This window comes from Anolis carolinensis, chromosome 2 (assembly GCF_035594765.1).
Source record: "Anolis carolinensis isolate JA03-04 chromosome 2, rAnoCar3.1.pri, whole genome shotgun sequence".
Classification (NCBI taxonomy): Eukaryota; Metazoa; Chordata; class Lepidosauria; order Squamata; family Dactyloidae; genus Anolis; species Anolis carolinensis.
The window spans coordinates 241,986,301-242,001,040 of NC_085842.1; the positions used below are offsets into that span (position 1 = coordinate 241,986,301).

Sequence of the window (14,740 nt, forward strand, 5' to 3'; positions counted from 1 at the left end):
CCAATTTACTGCTTGAAAGATCAAATTCTACTTAAAGAGCAGATTCTGCTAACATGTTAGACACCTTTCTTTCCTGATCTGTACAGTGGAGATATTTTTTCCTTTCGAAATTGATACAGATGTGTTTGAGTTTATAAAGCCTTTTGAGTTCTCCTGTGAACTATAAGATTAATACTGTGAACTAACTTAGCCTGAGTGAATATTGAATTCAGTATGGGAATAAACAGGTGTCAAATTTCATTTTTATGTGGTAATTTAGCTTGCAATAGCATTGTCTTATTATGACAATGCTTCTCACCATCTCAAACCGTACTGTGAAGAAATTGTTCTCTGGCTAACATTGGTTATGCAGGTGTCTCAATTTACTGCACCTCTTTCATAGACTAGTTCATTTCTTCATTGCTTGATATACAGGTTAAAACAAATTCATCTATAGTCTTATTTTCATAGTTGTTAGGTTAAGTTCTTTTTGCTGGAAATTCTGGTTCCTATATTCCATGTCTGACACTGTTGTCAGTATTAAGTGTTTATTGTTTTCTCTCTTGTGTGTTTCACATTGTATATGAGATGGCCATAAGGTTTGTGAAGTGCTTTGTAGCCTTTCGATATCCTTAAATATATATTAACGTTAACACTATCAGCTTTGAAAATGATTCTTGGTGGATATCTTTAAAGTTGGTGTACTCTTAGTGATTATGTATTTACCGCTATGCATTATTATAGTTTGCTATGAAATTTTACCCCATTCCGCCTGCTGTGGTGGATGAACTGGAATAGAATCTCGCTTTTGATTTAAGGAAATTAAATGCATTTTTATCCTAAATGTGTTAAAAAACAAAAAAAGCTCACAGCAGCATTTTGAATTACCATCTTAAGAGTTCTGTTGTTGCTGGTGGACTTACTGAAACGTGGCCAGGAATTAAATCATACATTATTACCCCTGTGGGATGATGGAAGATGAACTGTTTGAGATGGAGAGTGGATGATGTTTATAGGATATTTTCAACAAATGTTTTAGTAGGGCTACACAGAAGACTTGAACTTTGCTACTGTATATTATCTTTTGTTCACTAGGAATGATGTTTCCAACATTTAGTGACATTCATTTGGCTCCTTTTTCCGATGAACAGCTCTACATGGAACACTACTCCAGAGCCAATTTTTGGTAATGATTATTTCACTTTTTTCACAAAAACGAAAGAAAAAATGTCTGTGCTTGGCAACCTAACAGGTTTTAAAATGATAATGCTTTTTGAAATCATCTGTCAAAAAAGTGAAAAGACTTCCTTGTTTTCTAACTACATTTGTGTTTCACTGGCTTGCTGCTGTGACACTTGGGATGTTTATTTATTTGTGTGATGCTTATCAATAGGCCCTTGATATTAAGATGTAAACCATATTGTTTGTGCAGCGACTGCCATTGGCACCTGATGGTTTACTGATTTAAACCTGTGTTGTGTGATGGCTTTCTACTGTCTCAGTGAGAAGTGGCTGCCTGTGATGAGATTATCATATGCAGATAGACTTGGCGGACAGTGCTGTGTAAATGGCAGAACTCTATTCACATCCGAGAGCTGGTTGTGCTTAAGGAGACATTTGCTTGTGTAGCTTGTGTGTATGGCAATTAAGAATTGGGTTGTGATTAATTTGGGATCATCTTGCATCCATAAAGGGGGAGGAACGGAATTTACCAAGGTGGAATTACTGTTTAGGTAAGGTGATAGGATAACATGTTCTACTGTAATAATATTACATTTATTTATTTTATTTATATACCGTTCTTCTCCCCCAGGGGGACCCAGAGCAGTCTTACACAATGGCAGAATTAAATGCCACATATAATACAACATTTATGGCCCTATCTCATAGGTGGTTTTCATTTAGCTTGATTGCATCTTGTAATGGTACGCCCAGATGTTACATATGGATTCTGGAGCTTATGTTCTATGGCTGAAACCTGACTCACATTAAGAGATGAATCTAAGTTGGATCTTGATCGTATTCATACAATGACTTTCTTCACTGTAAAAAATCAGATATCCTTTTACATTCTTATTATGGGATACCTTAGGAGTTAAGATGATTAATTTAAACAACAGTTGTTATTTTTTCTATTTGTCAGCTTCTTACTTAATGGGGGTAGTGAAGAAAGTAATGTTCATTGCAATGACATTGTAGCACAACCCTCATATCTTCAGGGGATATATTCTCAGACTTTGCATGGTGACTTCCAGATCATGAATAATAGCGAATCCATTTTGAAATTGGGGACTTCTGGTCCAGAACTACCATACTGTCACACTGGTGGACCTAAAAAATGCCTAGAGCTGATTTATTTTGTCAAATGTACATTTTTTCTTCGTGTACTCTGTGAATGCACACTAATGGAGAGGCTGCGCCTGCGCAGGTTCCAACGGAAACTCTTCCCAAGCTGAAGTTTAAATTTTGGCGGTAGCCACGCCCCTCCGTCCCCGGAGGGCATATAAGGCAGCCCTCGGCGGCTGCTCCCCAGTTCCTTTTTTTCCGCCGCAAGGTTCACTTCGGACTCTCATGTCTACGACTCGCTTCAAGCGCTGCACTCAGTGTGCCGCTAAGATTCCTGATTCCGACGGCCACGCCAAGTGCCTCTACTGCCTCGGGGAGGCACATGTCGTCGGTACCTGCCGTTTCTGCCTGGCCCTGACGGCTCAGGCTAGGAAGAATAGAGCCGCGAGGCTTAGAGCAGCGCTCTACGAAAAATCGCTTGCTCCTGAACCCGTTCCGTCGACTTCGGGCACGAAGCCGTCGGTCGACCCGAGATCGATGTCGGCTCCAACGGCTAAAGCTCCCTCGGTCTCGTCCAGGGCGTCCAGAGCCTCCAGATCGGCTAAAGCCGCCAAACCGCCGTGCACACTCACCACGGCCACGATGTCGACACGTTCCGGTCGAGTCGGCCCTTCCTCGACATCGAGCTCGGTGGCCTCCGTTTCCTCGGTCCGATCCCATCTCGGGGCCCCTCCATCGACCTCTGCGATGAAGATCGCCTTTAAAAGGGCTCATGAGGAAGCTCGTCGGACCCAATCCGACTCAGCAATGGTCCCTCCTACACCGGGAAAATCCATGAGGGTTCCATCAAAGCAACCGCTCGCAAAGAAGAGGGCTACCCAGCGTTCCTCCTCCTCTGCCTCCTCCAAGATGGACGTCCCTTCTTCGGCGACTTCGTCTAGAAAGTCCTCTCCAATCCCTCCCGCTCAGCGGCCTCGTCAACCTTCTCCTCAGCAACTTTCTGATGGCGAACTACAAGACTCACCCCACCACTCTACCCAGACAGTGGTCAGGGTGCCATCTCCTCGACCTGCTGTCTCACATCGCCCGTCTCGACAACAGCTTTTTCCCCCGACCTCGACACCGGAGCGGGGTAGACAAACCGCCCGCCTGGCTCGAGCGGCCCAGGCCTCGGCCTCTAAGGAAACTCGGCCACAGATGGCTCCTGCGCTTGAGGCTTTGCCACCACCAGAGACTGTGTTGTCATCTCCCCCTCAGTCCCCTCAAGGGGCTGAGGACGATGAGATTGATATCGATCGCCCTGATTCCGCTCTCTTGGCCTCGGTGGTATCTCTAGGCCTTGATCTCTCTCCTCCTCATGATGCCTATGAGGTGGACCCTCCTTCGCCTACCGACAACATTCGGGCCTTCTCCGAACAAATGGTTAGAATGGCTGATGCCCTAGGTCTAGAAATCAAACAAACCTCTAAGGCAGTGTCGGACCCGGTTTTCAAACGGGTCCAAGCCCAGGCCCCCCCGGCCACGCTGTTGCCGTTTCTGCCTTACCTCCTGGATGTCATCCAATCATCGTGGAAGACTCCTTCCTCAATTCCTCCTACCTCGAAGAGAATTGAATCTTGGTATCGTACAGATGACGACACCTTAGAATGGCTTAAACACCATCCCGACCCAAATTCCATGGTTGTTAAGGCTTCTCAAACTTCCGGTCGTGAATCCACTACCCCTGCAGATAGAGAGGGCAAGAGATTTGACGCGGTCGGTCGAAAGCTCTACTCCGGGGCCCTTCTACTTTGTAGAATGGCGAACTATGGGGCCTGTATGGGGGCCTACCAGCAGATCCTTTGGGAAAAAGCTCAGCCCTTCTTCTCGAAGTTGTCCGACGAAGACCGGTCGGTTATGTCCCCCCTCCAGCAAGAGGCCGACTCGTTAGCACATCATCAAATCCCAATGGCTAAGCATACGGGTGACACGGCCGGCAAGATGATCGCCCACGCCATTGCCATTCGTCGCCACGCCTGGCTGAGGTCGTCCGGTTTGTCTTCCTCCTCGAGGCAGGTCATCGAGGACCTCCCCTTCGACGCCATGGGCCTCTTTAATTCTGGCACCGACGACAAGCTCAAAACCAACCATGACTTTAAAGTTCTGGCCACTAAATGCGGCGACCAACCCCAGACACACCGCACCAAATGGTTTCCTCAACGCTTTCGACGCTTCCCGCCTCCCTCTTACCGCCATCAATCCTTCAGGCGTCCCTCGGTATCGAACAACCAGAACCGCCAACAGCCTCGTCGGGCTGCTCAACCACAAAGACAGCGCGGCCGTGCCACCCCCACCGCTGGTCAACCTCACCGGCGTTCCTGACGCCATCTCTCTTTCCAAAGACTCTTTCTACGGTACCGATGCAGCTCTCATTCCTCCGCACCCCTCTCCTCCACCAAATCAACCTCATGGTCTCTTTCTAGACCGCCTGGCTCCCTTCTTTCACCGGTGGAAATCTATCACTTCAGATGCCTGGGTTCTCAAAATTGTCCAAGAAGGCTATGCCTTAGAGTTCGAGGAACTCCCGCCCACGGGTCAGGTCCTTCTCTCCAACCCTTCTCAAGAAATTCTCGCAGAGGTCGACGCCCTTCTCGCCAAAGGGGCTATTCGGCCTTCTCCATCGGTACAGGACCCTCAAAGCTTCTTCTCCAGATACTTCACGGTCCCGAAGAGGGGTGGGGGCCTCCGCCCCATTCTGGACTTACGTATGCTCAATGCCTTCATACGCCCAACCAAGTTCAGGATGGTGTCCATCGCCTCCATCCTCCCGATGCTTCAGCGCGGAGACTACTTCATGTCTATAGACCTTCGAGACGCTTATTTCCACGTGGCGATTCGAGAAAACCACAGGCGCTTCCTCTCTTTCAAGGTTCTCGACCAGACCTACCAGTTCACCGTTTTACCCTTTGGCCTCGTTACGGCCCCAAGGGTCTTTACTAAAGTCGTCGCTGTCGTGGCTGCCCACCTCCGGCTCCAGGGGATCACAGTCTTCCCTTATCTAGATGACTGGCTTCTGGTCGAATCCGACCCTGCCCTCCTTCGACGTCACGTCGACTACACCCTCTCTCTTCTAGAATCTCTCGGTCTCCAACTAAACCCCGAAAAATCTCACCTCACTCCGTCGAACAAAATCCGCTTCATCGGTGCCCTGTTCGACTCAATCTCTCGGACTGTCTCTCTCCCGCTCGACAGGTTCCTAGCCCTCCGCCAACAGATCATCTTTTGCGAGACCCACCGGAGGGTTCGGGCTCGATCCATCCAGGTACTGCTCGGTCACATGGCCTCCACAGTCCTCACGACCCCGTTTGCCAGGCTCCATCTCCGGACTCTGCAGAGATGGTTTATAGACGTTTTCAAGCCACTTCGCCACCTCAACTCGAGGTTTCTCTCCGTTCCGCCCCACGTTCGTCGGTCGCTTCTCTGGTGGAAATCCCTCTCCAACGTCTGCAAGGGTCTTCCGTTCCACCCGATCCCTCCCTCGACCACCATAACCACAGACTCATCCAATTTCGGCTGGGGAGCCCACATGAGCGGTCTCACCGTTCAAGGCCTCTGGTCTCCTTCCGAGAAGGCCAATCACATAAACTTTCTGGAACTCCTTGCCATCTTCAAGGCTCTGAAAGCCTTCTCCCGCCTGATCTCCCAAAAATCTGTCCTCATCCAATCAGACAACACAGTAGCAGTCTTCTACATCAACAAACAGGGCGGCACGGGTTCAAGGAAGCTAATGCTTCTCTCCTCTCAGCTGTGGCACTGGTGCATAGCCCGCAACATCCAAGTCGCGGCAATTCACCTTCCCGGGATCCAGAACAACCTAGCAGATGCCCTCAGCAGGATGACGACCTCCTCCCACGAGTGGATGCTCGATCCCGAGACTCTTCTTTCTCTCTTTCACAAATGGGGTTTTCCCACTCTGGACCTCTTCGCTTCTCCCCAAAACGCACAGTTGCCTCGGTACGGGGCGAGACTTCCCCCGTCCTCCTTTCCAGGCTGCCTGGGAGACGCCTTCCTTCTGGACTGGTCTGCGGAACCGATCTACCTCTTTCCGCCTTTTCCTCTCATACCAAAGGTCCTACAGAAACTCCGGTCGATACCGACGTCGGCGATCCTGATAGCTCCAGCCTGGCCTCGCCAACCTTGGTTCCCGGCCCTTCTTCATCTCTCCAGAGCGACCTCCTTCACTCTGCCTCTCCTACCACACCTATTGTCCAGAGAGAACGGCCAGATCCTACACCCGGATCTCCCCTCTCTACATCTCACTGCTTGGAGAATTCTCACCTGACCTCCCTCCCGCAGAACCTGCAGGAGGTCCTCCGCGCAGCTCACAAGCCGGCTACAACCAGATCTTACACTTATAAGGTTTCTCGCTTCCGCTCCTTTCTTCGCTCCCGAGGGATTACTGCCTTTCCAACCTCGATACCGATAGTGCTGGACTTCCTTATGTCTCTGGCAGACCAAAAACTTTCTCTTGCTTCTATGAAATCTTACTTGGCCGCCCTATCCTGGTGTTTCCAACAACATGGTAAACCGTCGTTGTTCTCTGATCACCTTGTCAAAACCTTCTTGAAGGGATACAATAACATCTGCCCGCCGTCTCAGCCTCCGACTCCGGGGTGGAACCTCGAGCTCGTGCTTTCCCAGCTCACTGCCTCCCCTTTCGAACCTTTGGCTTCCACCGACCTACGTCTCCTTTCTTGGAAAGTTGCCTTCCTGGTGGCCATAACTTCGGCGCGCAGACCCTCAGAGCTGGCGGCCCTTCGGGTTGATGAACCTTACCTCCGTTTTCATCATGACCGTGCCGTTCTCCGTCCAGACATCACCTTCCTTCCCAAGGTGGTCTCAGCTTTTCATCTTAACCAGGACATTGTCCTTCCTGCCTTCTTTCCAGACCCCTCGTCTCCTCTTGAGCGGAGACTGCACCTTCTTGATGTGCGTAGGGCACTCCTTTTCTATCGGGACCGTACTAAAGACATTCGAAAGACCCCAAAACTTTTTGTGGCCCATGCCCCAGATAAACTGGGCAATCCTATTTCTTCACAAAGACTGTCTCATTGGATTGCTCAAGCTATTGAACTGGCCTACGAACTAGCCAAACGACCGCCTCCCCCGTCGGTTCGCCCGCGTTCGACGAGGGGCCTCTCCACGTCGACTGCCTTCCTAAGGGGCATTCCCCTGGACTCTATTTGCAGGGCAGCTATCTGGTCCAACCCCCTTACGTTTGTGTCTCACTACAGGGTAGACCAGAAAACCTTAAAGGATTCAGCCTTTGCTAGAGCAGTTTTGTCATCCTGTTTGTCCTGAAAGGCTTCTTCATGTATTCCTTCTCTAAGGATGTTTTTCATGCGACTCCTTTGTCGTTTTTTCCTGTTCAGTACATGTTTGCACTGCTCTCTCTGAAATATTGTGCCTTATTTGCTACTGCCTTCCTCCTTTGAGGAATGATGTGCCTGACTTACACATGTTTTCTTAGATTGTTTATATCATGCCTTACCGGACTGCTCTCGGTATTATGCGTGTGTTCATGCAATACTTCAATAGGTCCTTCGGATCATGTTATTGTTGTTTAATAAACATATGTTTGGACATTATCTCGTTGTCAGGGTTTGCTTAGCCCGCCTCCGAGACCTAAGCTTGCTAGTCTCCATTAGTGTGCATTCACAGAGTACACGAAGAAAAAGGACAGGTTGCTTACCTGTAACCATGTTTCTTCGAGTGTACTCTGTGAATTCACACAAGCCCGCCCTTCCTTCCCCTCTGGCAAACCCTCTTCCTTCCTCGTTGCCTTAGCGGCGTAGGAACTGGGGAGCAGCCGCCGAGGGCTGCCTTATATGCCCTCCGGGGACGGAGGGGCGTGGCTACCGCCAAAATTTAAACTTCAGCTTGGGAAGAGTTTCCGTTGGAACCTGCGCAGGCGCAGCCTCTCCATTAGTGTGAATTCACAGAGTACACTCGAAGAAACATGGTTACAGGTAAGCAACCTGTCCAAATGAAACCATGGATACTGGTCCTCCAGATATGGATACTGGTCCTCCATGGATACCATGGATACTGGTCCTACTGAAACCATGGATACTGGTCCTCCTTGGATACTGGTCCTCCATGGATACTGGTCCTCCAGTTCCTGGATTCAGCGTTGAACCTGGAGGCCCAGATATCTGCGGTGGTCAGAAGGGCCCTTGTACAATTAAAAATTGTTCGCCAATTGTGCCTGTTCCTTGAGAATCCGGAACTGTCCGCAGTGGTACATGCCTTCATTATATCCCATCTGGATTACTGTAATGAACTCTATATGAAGGCTGTCTTTGAAGAATGCTTGGAAACTTTAGCTGGTCCAAAGAGCTGCAGTCAGGTTGCTAACTGGGGCTGGCCACAGGGAGCAGACATCTCTGAGCACAATTTGACATGCTGGTTATGACCTTTTAAGCCCTATACGGCTCAGGTCCAGCTGTTTGGCTGACCTCATCTCCTTGTACAAACCTGCCCGGGCCCTAAGATCTTTAGGAGAGGCCCTTCTCTCGGTCCCACCTCCATCTCAAGCTCAGTGGGTGGGAATGTGAAAGCGGGCCTTCTTGGTAGCTGCCCCTTGACTCTGGAACTCCTTGCCCAGGGAAGCCAGAATGCCAGAACAGGTACAGTAGAGTCTCACTTATCCAAGTTTCTGGATTATCCAAGCCATTTTTGTAGTCAATGTTTTCAATATATCATGATATTTTGGTGCTAAATTCATAAATACAGTAATTACAACATAACATTACTGTGTATTGAACTACTTTTTCTGTCAAATTGGTTGTAAAACATGATGTTTTGGTGCATAATTTGTAAAATCATAACCTAATTTGATGTTTAATAGGCTTTTCCTTAATCCCTCCTTATTATCCAAAATATTCGCTTATCCAAGCTTCTGCCGGCCCGTTTAGCTTGGATAAGTGAGACTCTACTGTACATTTTAAAGTGAAACTCCCGCCATATAAATCTACCCGAGGGGTAGATTTCTCTCACGTCCTGTTGTCTTACACCCATTCATCACTATGAGTCATTTTTAAAGCAAATGTTTGTAACTTGGATGAAGTTGTGGGCCTCTATGCCTTGTGGTGGCCTTGAATGCCCCCTGCTATGTTCACTGACATTAAAAGGGATATACACAGCACTGGTTGTGTATGAACTTTAAGAGTGAATGTGCAATCACCCATTGCACTTTTTGGCTTTAAAACTGGTTTTCTTTGTTAGTGGGCTTGCAAACTTTCTCTCCCATTATGAACTGTTTTTTCTTATCTGAATGCATAGTATTTCTGGTTTTTGTAATAACAGAGATAAATTGAAGTAGAAGGCGTCTCAATTTTATTTTTGATTACTTTTGTATGTTACCTCTGTGGTCCATCAGGTCATATTGGCACCTAAGAGATTTGCTGCATATGGACATTTCAAGCGTGTGCTGATCTTACTTAGTAGTCTTAGTAATTTCCTTATACCCATTTAGAGACGAGGTGCGTTTCTGGGAGTATTAAAGCACTGTATTTTCTTGTGGTCTTTGGGTCCTCCTTGTCAGAAAGTGTAAGACTTAAACACAACGATTTATAAATAAGGATTTAATAGGAAGATGAGAGACTTTACCAACTGTATTACTTGATTTTGTACGTGCATGACATTTATGTGGACACCGAGATATGTTTATGTTCATTGTTGTCACTCTTGGTCTATAAAACATTTTTGTCCAAACATTGTTTTTGTCTAAATTTTGATAACCCAGAGGTCCAGGTCTTTGCAAGGACATCAGTGGATGGGGAAAGTGGTCCTGGGAGCCTCCATTTTAATACTCCACTTCTGTTGCTAATCAATTTTTTAAAACTTGCCAGCACACAAGAACTAAGCCCATAAAGAGTTTAATGCTATAATATAAATGTGTAGAGAATGGAAAGAGAATTGGCTACACTTTTATACTGCACCTTACCTCTCGAGATTATATGAGACTTCTGTGTATGTGAGAGAATGGTATATAAATGGGGAGTGTGTGAATGTGGTATTGTGTACAAGTAATTTGAGTGGAGGGTGTAAAATGAATAGAAGGGTGTATAAAAGAGTCCAAGGACACACAGACTTATAATTTCAATTTCATATCAGTCTTTACCTGCTTCAGATTTCTGCCAGAACATAAATGAATGTTTTCCCCTCATGTGATCATTTGTGACTCTGGTAGGTTTTAGCTGAGAGTAAGTTGTGTGATATACTACATTTCCTCCTTTCATGCTCAGTTAATCTGCTGAATAATGTGGGGACAAGGATAGGCTGTGCTGATGCCAATTGAATGCACCTAAGAATGCATGCGTGTGGGTATGAGAGATAGTGTGTAATTTCTTACAGTAGGAGGACACTATGTTGGGGGGAATGTATCCCTCCATCCCCCTTTTACTGCTGCCTAAGACTCAATTTGGCTTACAAAAGTTAAAATAATCACAGCTCAAAGTTCACACCATACAAAAATTTAAAATGTGATGTAACTGAGTTTGAAACAGTTAAAAGCTCAACCATTAAAAAGACAAAAGAAGATATAGTTTCAATATTTGTTGCATTATAGTACAGCCCTGAATAATCACTGGTCCTCATTTGTTAGGTATTACTGTTACCCCAGCATGGCACTATTTTTCTATATTATAGGTTTGCGTGACTCTGTGAGGCAAGAGGCTAACCTGTAGGTCATAGTGCTGCTAGTAGGGTCTCCTATGTAAGTCAGACTTTTGCTGAGGAGCTAGACTAAATGTCCCAAAGGCTACTGGGAAGCAATATAGTGGAAGGTGACACTGGTGGAGGATTTCTCGGAGACAATAAGCAGTGGCACAATAGCTAACATGGTTATAATTGTGCAGAAAAAAGGCAATGGCAAACCACTCATGAAGCCTTGAGGCTGCAGTCAAGAAATCAGTAGACTAGGACATGGAAGGGCACCCCTAAAAGAACATGACAAGATCCTTAAGTGTAACGATGTTGTCCATCCCATTGCATTTCCAGTTGTTATGTTTGGTTGTGAAACCTGGACTCTGAAGAAAGGTGATAGGAAGCAAATCAACTCCTTTGAAATGTGGTGCTGGAGAAGATGTTAACTCCTAAATATACTGATAAGGGATCTGAGAGTAAATCAAGCCTAAGCTCTTTGTAGAAGCCAAGATGACTAAATGGGGACCATTGTACTACTTTGGACATGTCATGAGAAACCATTGCTCACTAGAAAAGCTAATGCTGCTTGGTAAGGTAGAAAGCAGTAGGAAAAGAGGAAGACTGCATTGCAAGAAGCCATAGCCCTGACCCTGCAAGACCTGGGTAGTGTAGGATGACTTGGAGAATAACGTCACCATAAGTTGAAGTTGACTTGATGGCAATTAACAACAGTGACAGACATGACTGTACAGTTGTGACACTACATAGTAAAAAATAATAAAGCAAACATTTTATAAAGACAATTTTCTAACTTTTGCTTCACCAGTTTCATTTCCTTGTTATGGAAAGAACTGTAACATAGAGCCAATCATAATATGCACAGGGTAGGAGTCTATACAAGATTACATATATTGCTGAATTCCTTTAAATTATGCAGTGTTTTTCTTATTCTTATACAGACAGATGTCTGCAGTGAAGTGTCAAATGGATATTCTTAGTCACTCTGGGATTTGCTGACAGGCTCATTAAAAAAAGCAAGAGAAAACTGCACAAAAATTCACACAGTGGTTGCAGTAGCATATGGACAAAGGAGGTTTTATATTGTTCCCTTGGTTTTAATGTTCAGCTCAACTCTTTCCCACCTCTTTGACGTATCATGTGTGGAAGTGATTATTCACATACTACTCTATGTTTACACTCTTTTGCAAACTGAAATGTTAGTGTGTATGTATGCATGAGTATATTATATCCTGTATATACCTGCATGTAAGTTAACCTTCTGTATAAGTTGAGAGCCAATTTTGGATTTTGCTCTGACCTATAGATGAGTTGAGGGCAAAACTTTGCAGTATATAATAAATCTTTTCCTCTCCTTATAAAACAGTGTAGGGCACATATTTTGGAAGAGAAAAAGAGGATTGTTTATTTGAGGGATTACAGTGGGGAGATGTAAATTATATTGCTGATAATTAAATGTCTACATCTACCTGAATTCAGGTAGAAAAATGAATATAAATGAGAATGCAGCCTGAAAAAAGGAGAGGAGAAGCGCAAGGAAAGCAATTAGTCCTTCTAATTATTTTCTGTTTTGTTGTGGAGTGCAAGTGTTCAGCACATTAGCAATTCTTATTATGTTGAAAAATGTATGTTTGGCAACAGATTTCTGGACATGCATGCTCATATATCCCACACTTCTTTATGAGTTCTTTGTTTCTCTAAAACCAAATGGTGCCTTAAGAAGAATGTTTATTGGATCTTCACATACATGAGCATAGGAATCCACTGTTAAATAGTCTTCTATGAAACTAAGGACATTGGAATACAATAAAAAGAATGAAGTATAATAGTAAAATAATAGTAATGGATTCGTAGTAAAGATACAATGTGTTTGCCAAGTGAATTAGGATCCTCAGAGTGATAAAATCATCATGTTGAGGCATGTGATTGAAGATGTTCATAACTGGTATATAGCAGTTGTATGTTAATTTTGCCATATCTGCTAAGACATTTCTTCAGCATAGTGAAATATTCATAGAATAAATAAATGTAATTGCAAGTGTTACAGAAAAGTATTGTGATTTTTTTTGTTATGGCTTGCTTTCTAAATATTTGGTGGTTTTATCTCTATGTGTGTGTCTTCTGTGACAAATCTTACTGTCTCTCAGACACTGTACTAGTTGCATGAAAATGTGTGTGCCAATAATTAACTGGGTTTGTGTTTGCGTTTGTGCTGCAACTCTCTAAACAGAAAAACGCCGCTTGTTGTATTGGTAAAAGCTTGGCAGTAAACAGCTCAAAAATAATTTTTGAGTTAAAAGTGGGATTAATTAAAATATTAATATGGCATGTGTGGAAATATGCAACATTTTAAAAGAAATGAAAAACATATGAAACAGTTTATAGATCTCTGCTTCTCTCCAGCTGTTCTTTTTGCAATCACAGGAAATCCAGTCTGTCTATTATGCTGACCAATCTGCAAATATTTCCCCAAGCCTTAATTTAAATAAATAGTATAGTACCATGCAACATAAAATTCTCTGTTAAAACAAGTGGGGAACTCACTTATCTAGAAGCCTTACATGTAAATCAGAGCAGGCACTGAACTCTGAATTTTGGAAACACAAATGCCTTTTGGATTCCAGCCGAAATAAAGACACATTTACTCATGGTCATACATTTCCTTGTACTTATGAGGCATGCTCACATATATTTTTAAGCAGCAAACAAAGCAAACAATTACACCTCAGCCATTCTCTTTGAAATATAATGTACACCTGAGTTTAGGAGGGTGTGTTTTTTCTGTTCTCACTGTCACAGGCAGTAAGGCACAGCTTCCAGATTTTCACGTTATCATCTCTCTCTCCCTCTAGTCTTGCGTTATGTTTGTTCTTTCAAGCCATTCTTACGCGAAACTTTAAATTAAAAAAGCAATAAAACCCCAGTGCTCAGCAAAGCTCCATCTCTCAGCAGGTTTCCCACAAAATCCACTTGTATTTTACAGTATCATGCTGTGCTTAGTGAGCAAGACAACTGTAACAAAATTGAGTTCCTTTTCCTATTATAAAGCTTAGTTATATGGAATTATCTGATTTTTGTATACTGTCCCTTAAAAATACTCTTCTTTTTGAGAGGGATCAGGCATTATGAGAAACTGAATAAAATTCTTCAAAATTTTCATTGTTTCCACATTTTAACAGACAGTTTTTATTCAAAGCACAACAACAAAGATTTTTAATCAATAAATAGATCTCTAGAGGTGTTTGTGATATTTCCAATATCTTTCAATTGTGGCTCTAATGTTTAATCTAACTTGAAGTTTGTTTCAAAATTTAGGGGGTGCTTTGAATGCGATTTCCTGCTTCTTGGCAGGGGGTTGCACTGGATGGCCCATGAGGTCTCTTCCAACACTATGATTCTATGATTCTATGACTAATGTCTTGGTACTTTAGCCTGAAATATACGTCGCTGTTCAAACTTTCTGTTACCCAAGACTGCTAAATCCACATCAGTCTTAGATTTAATCTCTATATCTTCCATCAATGATTACATTTAGTAGAATCCCATAAGGTAGTGTTGTGGCCTTTAGATACAGCTATTTGGTATTTATAGTTGGGGGAAGACCTATGGTTTGGTTTGTTCAGTAATACGTTTCCCTGTGGCATGGTGTATTTCTAGAACATTTCTGTATATTACGAGATTTTTTAAAAGTAGAAAGGACACAATACTGTCGTTTTCAGAGGAATTAAATGGCATTATTTATTATTATTTACAGAGCTCATTGGTTTTG

The 14,740-nt window shown here is 44.2% G+C and overlaps 1 protein-coding gene across 1 annotated transcript in view; it reads left to right on the forward strand.

The window, feature by feature from the left end:
* Window positions 1–14,740, forward strand: part of LOC100566534 (histone-arginine methyltransferase CARM1) — a 66,527-nt gene that overhangs the window by 38,352 nt on the left and 13,435 nt on the right. Inside the window, exon 7 of the mRNA XM_008103330.3 lies at window positions 1,075–1,165. Coding sequence (XP_008101537.1) covers window positions 1,075–1,165 — 91 coding nt within the window. The remainder of the gene's footprint in view (window positions 1–1,074; window positions 1,166–14,740) is intronic.